This window comes from Austrofundulus limnaeus, unplaced genomic scaffold, assembly GCF_001266775.1.
Source record: "Austrofundulus limnaeus strain Quisiro unplaced genomic scaffold, Austrofundulus_limnaeus-1.0 Scaffold2, whole genome shotgun sequence".
NCBI lineage: Eukaryota > Metazoa > Chordata > Actinopteri > Cyprinodontiformes > Rivulidae > Austrofundulus > Austrofundulus limnaeus.
This window is the reverse complement of record NW_013952404.1, coordinates 6,524,437-6,537,572: the sequence shown is the minus strand read 5'-3', so window position 1 is coordinate 6,537,572 and position 13,136 is coordinate 6,524,437. Positions and strand designations below refer to the sequence as shown.

The 13,136-nt window shown below is 39.1% G+C and overlaps 1 protein-coding gene across 1 annotated transcript; it reads left to right on the top strand.

The window, feature by feature from the left end:
• The first annotated feature begins 5,940 nt into the window (after nt 1–5,940).
• On the top strand, nt 5,941–8,541 carry arf6b (ADP-ribosylation factor 6b). Its single transcript, XM_014013312.1, has 3 exons — nt 5,941–6,051; nt 6,275–6,563; nt 6,725–8,541. The coding sequence occupies exon 3, from the start codon at nt 6,965–6,967 to the stop codon at nt 7,490–7,492; it is 528 nt and encodes a 175-aa protein (XP_013868766.1). The 5' UTR covers nt 5,941–6,051; nt 6,275–6,563; nt 6,725–6,964; the 3' UTR covers nt 7,493–8,541.
• Nucleotides 8,542–13,136: the final 4,595 nt, after the last annotated feature.

The window sequence follows — 13,136 nt, the reverse complement described above, 5'->3', positions numbered from 1 at the left end:
ACAAACCAGATGTAGCATAATGTTTAGCTATTTGAACACATAAGCCAAATGCATCAATTCAGCTGATGAATAAAAGAACCACTCATCAATCTGATCTGATTGTAGCTTAAAACCCCATTTATACTTTTTTATTTAAAAGAATATGCCTTTTTTTTTCTTTCTTATGCACCTCATGCACTGGCATGGAGAGAGGCCCACCGACATCGAGTGTACAGGGCCCAGAATTTGGTGYTACACCCCTGGATATAATGAAATATATTATTGAGCCATTTACGCATTTATGTAATTTATCATTTTCAACTGGTATATTTCCAAACAATATGAAAACAGCCAAGGTAATCCCTCTTTTTAAGAGTGRTGAGAAATGYATGTTCAMCAACTACAGACCAATATCCTTGTTACCACAGTTTTCAAAAATTCTGAAGAAGTTATTTAGGACAAGTTTATATCAATTTATCGATGAACAAAATATATTAGTCAGTATGGTTTTAGAACTAATAATTCTACATTGATGGCTCTCATGGACTTAGTAGAGCAAATAACAACTGCTGTTGATCAAAAACAGTACTGTGCTAGTGATTATGTTGACTTGAAGAAAGCTTTTGACACACACTGATCACAGTATTCTTCTTGAAAATTTGAACAAATACAGCATTAGAGGACCAGCACTAGAGTGGGTATCGTTATTTAAAAAATAGAAAACAGTTTGTTCAAATGAATATGATAAATGAATTGGCTGCCATCACATGTGGAGTGCCTCTTATTTTATATGTAAATGACTTGGTTAATGTGTCGGGGTTGTTTAAATGTGTATTATTTGCAGATGACACCACATTCTTTTGTTTTGTTAAGAAAATAGAACGGATGTTGGAAATGGTGCAGATAGAATTTGATAAAATACAAACTTGATTTCAACTTAATAAATTCTCATTAAATTTGGACAAGACTAATTGTATGATATTCAGTAATAGAAAGAAAACTGGTGATGTTCCATTTAGAGTTGATGGTGCTGAAATTTGTAGAGTCAGTGAGGTAAAGATTTTAGGTGTCATTATRGATGAAAAGCTGACATGGAGCCCTAATTTAGCTCCATGTCAGCTAAATTGTCATAATCTAGCACCTAATTTCCCTCTGGGATCAATAAAGTATTTTTGAATTTGAATTTGAATTGAATTGAATTGAATTTGAGACCTCACATAAATCACATAAGAGCAAAAATAACTAAATCCATTGCAGTACTGTACAAAGTAAAGGACTTATTTAATGATAAAGCAGTTTTTATGTTGGATAATGCAATAATTGTTCCACACTTAATTTATTGTATTGATGACTTCAGTGACAGACTGCTGCATTCTAAATKYACAAAGGAGYRTTACCGCAGATCCTTCCTCCCATCAGCTGTTAGACTCTAACAACCAGCACTGCTCCCAACAATCTTGATAAGCATGCTTGTGTTTGCACAATAACYGACTCCCTTTTGCAGTCATAACATAAATAATACCCTTGTGACTATTGCACATCTATGTTTTTGTACTRGAACACTGTRCTGTAAATATTCTGCCCTTTACMATATTTATTACACATGCACATTATGCACATTGATAGAAATGACTTAATCTGACTCAACTGCACACCCCCTTGGATCATRAGTTTGTCATGACTGTTTTCTTGTTATTTTTCTGCACAGAATCTTATTTTTATCTGTATGACCTTGTAACCGGTCCATGATACTGTAATTAACCACTYAGAAGCAAACAGGCTAAATAAATTACCCGATGGAGCTTTCTCATAACTGCCTAATCAAATCTTACTAAAACTTACCCTAGTCTTCATGTGATTTCTTAGTTTGGTGGGTTTTTACCACAGTTTCGGTAAAGATTTTTCCACTGTTGTTGCACCATTGGCTGATCTGCTCAAAAGTACCGTGAAGTTTGTGTGCATGGTCACCAGAGCGTCACAAAGCATTTGATCATGTTAAAACATTGTTATGTTTAGTGCACRTACTGGCTGATCCACGGCTGAGCGAAACTTTTAAACTACAGGTGGATGCTAGTATGGTTGGAGCTGGGGCAGTGTTACTTCAAGAGGATGAAACTGGCRCTAAGAGGCCTGTTTGTTACTTTTCAAGAAAGTTTAATTCTTACCAGATGAACTACTSAGTGAATGAAAAGGAAGCACTGGCTTTAATCTGGGCCCTACAATGTTTTGAAGTTTATATTGGGTCAGGGAACGAACGGGCCAATCGTGCTTTACACTTATCATAATCCATTAACATTTTTGAACTCTCTGAAATGTCTCGTGTCCCTCTGGCTTGATTTTTTACTCTTTTTTTTTTCTGATTGTGTGGTTGTTTGTGGAGTTCCCTTGTGGGCCCTTTCTTTTTGGTGTGGGATGTAACAACTCCTGTCATCATTGGACTAATGTTTGTATTTTGTTCTTCAGGTGAAGTGGGTGCGGCCTGGAGTTTGCTGCAGACTGGGAGCACCTGGGCAAATTACCCCAGCCTATTTAGATCTGGCCAATCCTTACACCAGTGGCTGCTCTTGCTCTTCCAAGCAGTCCACTTAGTTTTGTTGGGGTTTTGGTTTTGGTTTTGGTTTTGGTTTTGGTTTTGTTTGGGCTGATCTTGCTTTCAGCAAGTAATCCAGTTATTTTAATTGTGTTTTTGCTTGGGCTAATCTTGCTCTCCCCATAGCAAGTAGTCCTGTTAATCCTGTTTTTTCTCTCTCTCTCTTTTTTTAGGATTGGCAGGCCTTGTTTCTATTTTTATTATGGTAGATATTTTAGTAAATTAGTATGGTTTAGTTTATTTGGTTCTTATTTCCTGTCTAATTTAAGTTGGGCTTCAAAATCCACTTTAAAACAATAATAAAAATGTATAAATTTACTTTAAATCAGTGTGTCTCCTTTTTGTCATGACTTTCTTTCTGAGTCGGGTTTGCAACAATTTGTTTAGTTGAAAAAAGGGGCAGATATAACATTTTTTTTCTTCTTCTGCTACGTTTCATTTAATTTGTGACTGTATTTTTATTGTATATAGAATTAATACAGAATGAATGGGTCTACCTCCTGGGTTCAGATGTGGGCTGCCCTCTGTTGGGGGCTGGTGCGTGTCCTGGACCTGGCGGGTTTAGAGTATGTATGGGGAGTGTGATTAGAGTATGGTGTCCATCTTGTATGTCTTTGAATGAGTGGGTGTGAAAATGAGGGTGGGATTGTGTGACTGTGTCTGTGTATGATAGGTATYGGGCTGGGTCTTGAGCAGCCCCTTCTTCTGGTTCACCTGGGGGCCCACTGCTGGTGGTGGGCTTCGTCCCCCTGMCAYTCTGCCCTTTGGTGGGTTGTGCCTTTGCCCGCCAATGCGCTGATGAAGAAACTAATGTTCAGTTTTGTTTTCTACTGAAGTGGCCAAAAAAAGAATGCAGTAGTGAAGGAGCTCTGCAGATCAGCAACAGCTTTATTCATGGGGTGGGTTGATGCTCTCTGTCAGTGTTGTTATTTTAGCTAGAGTCCTTCTGTGTCCCACCACCTGCACTGGGTCGAGGGAGCATCCTAGAACAGAGATGGCCTTCCTGATGAGCTCACCCAACCGCTTCTGCTCAGCTGTAGATAAGCTGCTGTTCCAACATACAATGCCGTAAAAGATGCCTGAAGCCACAACTAAGTCAAAAAAGGTCTTCAGGAGCGTCTCCTGCACTCCAAAACACCTCAGCTTCCTCAGCAGGTAGAGTCTGCTCTGACCTTTCCTGTAAAGAGCATCTGTGTTGTGAGTCCATTCCAGTTTATTGTTCAGGTGAACACCCAAGAGTCCACTATCTCAGTGGTTCCTAAAGTTTGGATCGGGATCCACTGAAACATCAAGGTGGGGTCCTGAAAATAATTTATGAATTAATTACACTTAAAAATGACAACAACATTTTTTGCCTGTGTTGTTACAAAATAATAAGATTAGTGTATTTAAAATGGACAAAAATAGCGTAATAAATAATGTTACCATGCTCTTGTTTATTTGACGTGAAAACAATGTTTATCAACCAACAATAGCTGGGGGCACAGGTCTCTGCTGCTGATATTTTGTGGGTCAAAAGCTGAAAAGTTTGGGAACCACTGAACTATCTCAATGTCCACTCCCTGGATATTCACCGGTGTCAGTGAGGTGGGTCTTTGCCTGCGGAAATCCACTAACAGCTCCTTGCTTTTAGCAGTGTTGATCAGGAGGTGGGTCCGCTGACACCAGTCCACAAAGTCCTGAGTCCACTGTCTGTACTCTGAGTCGTCCTCACCTGTGATGAGGCCGACTATGGCAGAGTCATCAGAGAACTTCTGAAGATGGCAGTGTKGGGTGTTGATGGTGAAGTCTGCAGTGCAAAGGGTGAAGAGGAACGGTGCCAGCACCGTTCCCTKAGGAGCCCCCGTGCTGCAGACCAGCCTGTCTGAGACACAGCCCTGTGTCCTCACATAGGGCAGTCAGTGAGGTAGTCCAGTATCCACTGGGATATTTGGTAGTCCACTCCAAAACAGCTCCAGCTTGTCCCTGAGAAGTCCTAGACAACTAACAGAACTCATAAGAATGATTAAAAACGACACAGTTAAAATAATACTGTGTGAAGCAGAACAAACCATGGAAACTAAGTTTTCAGTGCAGAAGACAGCACATTTCAGACAGGTTTCCAAGCTCACATGGGACAATACAAAAGGTAGCCACAAGGGGACAATGTTACTCTACATAATTACTTGAGCAAATCATTTTAATATTTTATTAGATCAGTTTTATATATAACTTTACAACTACACTAATTTAATTCCTTAACATGATTTTTCCCAAGCCATTATAAAAATATAAAGTGCAAAAATTATCACTTTTATGTAAATACCTGAAAATAAACAAAAAAAAAAGAAACGAATTTTCAAAGTTTAGTCGTTTTTAACTTTTAGACCTGTGATTATTTATGAATGTAACTCTACATTTTCTTTCACTTTATTAACATGCAGTGAAATCCTGCTTTATGTCAGTGATATTTATTATTTTATTATTTATTTATTCTTTCCTGGAGCTCGTTTCGCTCTGGTGACTAAAAGTATGGCAATCCGATTTAACATATAACAGTTGGGCAGGCTCTTCAAAGCAGATTGTACTAATTTATTCAAAATCAAAATGACCATTACAGCTAAAGAACTTTTTAGATTTGTCAAACATTATAATTCAAGGACAAATTACTTAATTTTAAACACATGATCTTATAGTTATTTGCCATAGATACCACTAGTCCAGACACTTCTGATAAAAATTCAAAGACAAGACACAATTTTAACTAGTTTAAATGTAATTAAAATATCAAATATTAATCTATGACAGTAAAAATTAAACAAAAAAATCAGATATCAGTAATAAGAATAGTGATAATTGCAGCAACGTATTTAAAAATACCTGAAGATATTTTGGCTGACATAACCTTAATGGGACACCAGTTTTGACATTGAAAAAATAAAGTATACTTGCAGAAATCTGGAGCTGAAAGTCTAAAGCACGTGTAACTGTGGTAAAAATGATGTAATTTATTCTTAGAAGAATGGTGCTTATGATGACTGCAGTGTTGATTGTGGAAAAAAGAAATCATTTCTGGGAATTTCAAATTTTTTAATGACTAGGAATAACAGTATTTTTTCAGTCGAGACACTAAACATTAAATAGCCATTTAGACTTTTCAGTGTTTTCTGGTTTATTATTCGTTACTTAGTTTTTTTAATCAGTTGCGGAGACCTTGAATTTTTTTAATCACTAGAAATGTAAGTTTAGATATTCTTCATTTAAATTAAAATCAAAAACAATCAAATTATTGCTACAGGTARATGGTATTCATATTATTGATTGCTGTGTTTTGATTATATGTACAAACGGCCTGCTGTACTGGGTATTGGCTGAATGAAGCAGACAGGAGGAAGTAGCTGTTGATGCAGCTCCACACCTTTCCGGTGTAGCAGCAGTGCGGCCAGGAAAGGAGGAAGACGAGAACTGAGTGAATTTATCGAGTCAAGAGGGGGAGAAAACTGGTAATTAACGTATATTTTAACTAACCATCGAATTGCTTAAAATCGTCGCTAGATATTGTATGACCATAGCGTGTATTTTATGTCTTGATTCGATTAGTTTACTGTAGCTAACTAACGTTAGCTCGTTAGCTTAGCTAATGCTAGCTCACTAACCGTCTTTACAGCCACGAGCGATAGCTGGCTAATTTTTCATGTCTGACCCTCCCCCTAAATCTCTTTTCAGTGCGGCCAGAGTTTCCTGAGTGGGTCTTTTTTTCCTTCGCTGAGTCAACGGAATTTTGTTTTATTTTTTTTACTTCGAAGTCGTCCCTACAGCGACGTGTGGGTCGCTCGGCGCCACCTTSTTTGAAGAAGCCGCAGAAAGCTGCTCTTTCTCCCCAGGCAGTTGTGAAGAGAACAAGGGCRCAGCCGGCGAGAAGGACCGCCTTCACGCTATCGCCACACGAAAACCAGCACAAGCAACGCGGCTTTCTGGAGATTTTATTCCCACACACTCACCGTGCTGGCTCTTTGTAAGTCTCAGTTGTCCTGGTCTGTGACTCTCGCACATCTTTGTTCAGTTTTGCTGAACAATGAACAACCTGCAGCAGCCGCTGTCAAGTTTTTAGCTTCACTGTGTCATGTGGTTTGTAGTTCTATAAAACCTCAACATAAATGTTTCTGCATTCAACAGGTTCCTGACAGACTTTAAAAGGGAAAAAAAGTCTCAAAAAATTYCTGTTAGTTTTAAGTATGTGTGTGCAGTTTTGATTTTTTTTTTTCATCCAAATACATTTTTACCAAGACATGGTTTCACCAGTAAGCCTGGACTGAATTGGCTGCATTGACTGACAGCGAATACTCAGCAACACATTAGCATATTATTGGTATTTTTTTTTCGTTGGGACAAAGTTTTTATGCTCAAGAGTCTAAAATGGGGAAAATGCTCTCAAAAATATTTGGCAACAAAGAGATGAGAATACTGATGCTAGGACTTGATGCTGCCGGAAAGACAACAATCCTTTACAAACTGAAACTGGGACAGTCCGTGACCACGATTCCTACAGTTGGCTTCAATGTGGAAACGGTCACTTACAAAAACGTCAAGTTCAACGTCTGGGATGTTGGAGGCCAGGATAAAATCCGCCCTCTGTGGCGACACTACTACACAGGCACCCAGGGCTTAATTTTCGTGGTGGATTGCGCAGACAGGGATCGTATTGACGAAGCGAGACAAGAACTCCACCGCATCATCAACGACCGGGAGATGAGAGATGCCATCATCTTGATATTCGCCAACAAGCAAGACCTCCCGGATGCCATGAAGCCACATGAAATCCAGGAGAAGCTTGGATTGACCCGCATCCGAGACAGGAATTGGTATGTTCAACCCTCCTGTGCAACCACAGGCGATGGACTCTATGAGGGTTTGACATGGCTAACCTCAAATTACAAGTCTTAATGATTGAGTGCTGACTGTTTTAGGTCAAAACTACAAGATTTAAAAAAAATGTCGCAAGTAACAATTAACATCTTCAAATGAGTATGGTTAATAAAAGTTGATAATCTGCATTTATTTTTCTTACTTTGTTTATCCCGTTTGACTAATTTATCTTTAACTGGGTTTGCTGGCTTAAAGTTTGCTTGTGTTCTGTAGCAGGCTTGTATCACGTTATTATTGGGACTTGCTTGACAATAAATTTAATTTGTCCTGAGGTTAAAGCTACAGAAATCACCACTTTGCCTATTCTTTTTTTTTGTTTTGTTTTCTAATTTTGAAATCTTTATCCATATAGACTAAAGATGTTTGAAAAGTCTTTAGTCTGTTTTRTTGAACTTGGATCACTTATTTTATTTTATTTTTCCAACGGTCAGCTCTTTAATGTTACATAGCCGACTTGAAGGATTTGGAACTTTTGTTAGCACAGTACTGTGATTAATTCTTCTCTGGCATTAAGAAAGCAGTAGGGTAATATGCAAGGGGGGGATTACCAACATTTCACTTTCATTAGACATCAAAGAAAAAAAAAAAACCCTGAACATGTTTTGTTCCTTGTTCCAGTTCCCTTAAGTGGGCTATATAGTTAACTGATTGACCTTTTGTGTCATGTCTTGATATCTAATTGTGCTGAGTATTAAACAACTAGGCCACCAGTAACTCTGAAACATGCTTGTCAAAATGCATTTTTTTTAAAGGGTAATAGGTAGTTGGCTCAATCTTTCCCAATGAATGTCATTCAGCTCAGAAATCGCAGCCTGATATCACAGTTGATTAGTCTCAGTATTGGGACATTATATGATAGCCTATATCTGTAGCATGAGTACATAAGTACATTAAGCCTACCTACATCAGAGTCCATCTGTTGGTGCAGTCAGAGGAAGCTGCTAACTGGTGAGAAGTTGAATGATACCCTGTGGTGCAGCTCTTACTCCTTTTTTGACTGGGGGGGAACTATGTACAGAACAATGTCATTGTAATGTCTTATTAAAAAAGTGATTTTAAATCTTTTATGTCTGATTTATTGTTGATTATTTATATAAAAATAAGGGTTAGCCTGATTAATCTTGTAACTTAAAAGTGGTAATACCAGGAGACATAATTTTAAAAACAATTAAGTTTTGGGGTAAAGTATTCGATATGTTATTCAATGGTTTTCCATCCATGCCGAGACAGAAAGGCTGGCTTTAGTTCCCTGTGCAAAAGGAAAATGAGCTAAACAGGAAGTCCCAACTACTGTTGTTTGGAACAGCAGCAGGACCACATGAGAGTTGTGCAGAAATCCAGCTGTATTGTGGTGAATTCTTTTTGAACGTTAACGTGTTGGTTCAGAGCTGTCAGCTGTAACTTCCTGAGTCCGTGTTTACTTGGGACGGCCTTAAAAACCATCTGTCTAATTCACTGAGATTAAACTCTAGTGTGACAACTGAGCATTAATGTACTGTAGTTTACAATATGAATTAGTTATCTCACTTTTTTTCCTCTAACATCTACAATTAAATTAGGAGCATTGTGGAAATTTGTTAGCCTACATTTTACCAACAATCGTAGCCATGATGTCCAATTTCTTTTCGTTTATACTGTACGTTATTGAGATTGTTTTTTTATCCTGAATTTTATCAATTAACAGATTTACTCCTGTAAAAAAGACCATTGATTTATATTAATAATATAACAATAAGTGTTGTTCCTCAGATAATTTTTGCCCATTCATTCTTACTATTTCATATACATACTTTAATTAAGGGCTGAGCATTTGAAGGAAGCCAACACCTGCTGCCTTTTATGACTTTTTAAATCAAAGATGGCTGCCGCAGTCACCTTTTGGGTWGTGTTAATCCTCACAGTACATGTGAATGACTACCATTATAAACTTTGCCCTATTATTTTGAGTAAGTAACTTACATAGGGTTGACTCCCAAACGTTAATATTTTACAGACAAATGAACACAGGCAAAAACTCACATAAATTGTAAAGTTTTTTTTTTTTAGAATAATATAATTTATTGTGTGTGTGAGCTGCATGCGTCTGTCTGCATCCACTGATCTTTCGTACAGCTTTAACCTTGTTTGTCTGGAAAAATCCAGCACTAAAGCGAGTTATTCTCGAGGCCTTAGGGTGCCCCAGTGATTTCAGTCAGGCAGGTTAGGTGACAAGACCAGATGCTTCCAGAAAAGATGTTTTAACACGAGTCACCTACGTAATGAAGCAGTGATTTAAGAGCTCCCTTTAAAACGTTAATGAAGATCAGCTACAGGAGAAGGGTTTTACTTACGCTCAGCCTCCTCATCAGACGATGGCAGCTTAATTGGACTTTTTTAGTTCCCACCACTTCATTACAACCATATGATCTTCACAGCTTTAAAGGCAACGCTGTGAGCCTTAAAGGCAAGGACAAAGACTTTGGGCAAGTTTTAATGATTTGTCCCTCTCTGTTAAAACGAGACCTCCAGGCCCTTCTGAGCTCAGCTTGAATTCCTCCCTGAGAGGAAAGGTTAGGAAGGGGTTTCAGATCAGGTCAGAGAAGGAAGCTGAGTTAAAAGTATTCCCTGTATTGACTCATTTATCTTGTTTGAGGCGGGTCTGATCTGAGTTTGCAAAAGTCCTATTATCTTCCAAAACACAGGCTTAAACTCCCACTTAATTCTACACTGGTTTGTGTAAAACGTGTGTATGACTAATTTGACTTGGGCTGTTTGTTGAGGGCGTTGCTGTGACAGTGGCCTGATGAAATCTCTGCCAGCTTTGTCTCCGTGTCTTCAATATCGCACAAGTGACTGACTGAGCTGCTGCGCGTTTACAATCACTTCCTCTGTTCGACGTGAAAAGAGGAAGAGAGGAAAGCAATCAAGAGACTCTTCTGAAACATTGCACAACATATTTTTCCACTTTTTTCCATGACGACAGCTCTCCTCTTATTAGTCGGCTCGAGAAAAAACAATGAAAGTGACTGGCAGAGGAGCTGTACAGCTGTACTCCGCCCAAGCTTTTTCAAACCTGACCTGTGCTGTCTTTGTGGCTTTCTCGGGTGTGGTTTGTCTGACTCACGTGTCTTCACTTCCTCTGAACTCCATCTGCAGAGCAACATTTGTGCAGGTTGCTCCATTTTTACTCTTCTCTTGACTTAATGGCGGCCTGCAGTGCTGCAGTCACACCCGTATAGGTAATTGCATTCAAACCTAGAAATTCCTGTCCACAGAGTCAAGCACCATTATTATGTCAGTTTATTTATCTGACAAATGGCAGGAGGGAACACCTACTCTGAACCACATGTGTGACGTCTCGGTTCAGGCACTGCTTGTCCTCTTGGACACTAAAATGGTCTCTTTGGTTGTGAAACAGCTCCCTCCGTCCTCTTCTTTCACTCCTGCCCTCGGTTAACTCATCGAGCTGTTAAAACTGAACTCAGGCAGGTGCTGCGGAAGTGTCTGAAAATTGTTGTTGGGTTTCCTGCTGTGGGTACGAGTGCTGAACGGTACAATAAGTATCACCATTAGATGCACAGCTTTCTTTCTGTACTGTAAGTGTGACCGGTGTTCATGTTGACAGCAGGTGTTTCAGAGCAGCAGCTTCACAAATAACTATTAAAAAAAACAGTTTCAATACGAATGCTGTAGGCAAGCCAAATAAGGTTGAAAAAAGTGCGGCCGTGAAGTCCAAGGTACTCTGGGCAGTAGTCCAAAACAACATTCCTTTCGTATCTCCAACTGAAGGGTACATGCGGTGGTGAAATAACTAATTCAGGGAAACCAGAAAATGATTATGAAGTGTTGTACCCGACGTGCTCGGTTTATTTAGCAACACGATACACAAAGTGTTCATGCAAGCATCCACTTTCATGACTGAAGTCACAAAACCATCACGCTGGGTTTTCCCTCAATTTCCTTGTCCACATGGGTCCGCTTGAGAATTTACAGATGTTTAACACAGCTGTAGGAGTGTGAAAACCAGCTTGTCCCCGTGCTGATACATAGTGTTTATTTAGCTGCAACACACGGAGACTAAAGTGGACCAGATCTGAGTTGTAACTTTCTTCCGTTCTGGTGCGAGCGATGCTTCAGCGCGGAGAGAAGGAAATTATTATTAATGACACTTGGCTGCAGAGAACAGAAGCATGCTGTAATCGTTTCTCACTGCCGAGGCCAAAGGCAGTAGTGCTTTGCTTGTACGTGTGTGTCTGTTAGCGAAATACCCCATGAACCATTAGACAGATTTCTATCAGAACACACATCTACAACTGGTTAATTTTTGGAGTCACCCCAATTCTAAAAGAAGACATATCATGCTTTTAAATCCTTCTTTTACACATTTAAATCATTCAGTTGTGGTCTATAGAAAGTGGAAATGCATCGCTTTGGTCCAGTGGCGGATCTAGGATTTTTCAGTGTACGGGGCCATCCAGGGGCCACAGTATTCATAGAGGGGCCAAGTATTTGTTTAACAGTTTTTGTAAGGTGTATGAATTCAATCAGTCACACGTGTTCAGACACTTGTAAAAGCTCGAACAGTAAATTCTCCTTATCAATTTGACATGCATTTTTACTGTACATACATAAAATACTCTCAAGCACACAAGATGTGAGAAAATTCAGCCATTGTTGGCAGTTAAAATACTTTTTCTGCAGGATTATCCAAATTAAAAAAAGTATGTAAGCTTGCTTCATGCTGGACTTTGCTATTTGACTCATTAGCGCCACTACTCTTTGGAAGTGGAACTGCAGACACTCTTGGGCAAAGGACAGATGAGTGACAGGATAGGGGCATTTCAGAGGGCCAATCAGATTTCAGATGGGGTTAATGCCCCTGTGGTCCCGCGCCTAGAACCGCCCCTGCTTTGGTCTGAATTCCTACTTATTGTAACTTTGCAAGCCCCATCTCTAGAAACCAACTGACCCATCAAAAGCTTTACATACTAACTTTAAAAGCTTGCAACAATCTTTTTTGGTCCAATAGTTGTACTAGCACAATATTTACTGTGAGTGAATTGTACATGCAACAGTCTGAATACAGTAWGCAGTACACTATTTGAAGCCAGATTTAAAACAGACATGAGAAAATGCACTAAAGGCCTTAACTTTTTCTCAAATTCAAAACAAACAAACAAAAAAATCTCTAGACATCCTATATATATATATATATATATATATATATATATATAAAACAAAGACACTTAAATATACATAACACCCAAACCCTAACATACATGGCCGGTGTCCTCACAATATCCTCTRTCAGTCTAACCTGCTGGCCACAAACCTGGGTCAACATCCTTCATATAACGTTTCTGTCTTCCTCCACTGTGCACCTCTCATCATCACTGCGTCATTCTTTTCTTCCTCCACTTCCACACTTCTTCCTCCTTCTGCCTGAGAGGGCCCTGGCTCTATAAGATGTACGCAGAGCCTTTGTTTTCACAGAAACAGTGATGTTATCGTCTTAATGCAGCCCAAAACATTCATCCAGCAGCAGAGCRGTGTTCACRCTGACTGACAGGATGATGAGGATCCATGTAAAACGACCTCAGAAGCTCTGATGAGCAGTTTGACACCGTGACAAACTGTGTAACTGACTTGATGGTAGTAATCACAGAGTTGTGATGGTGCATCT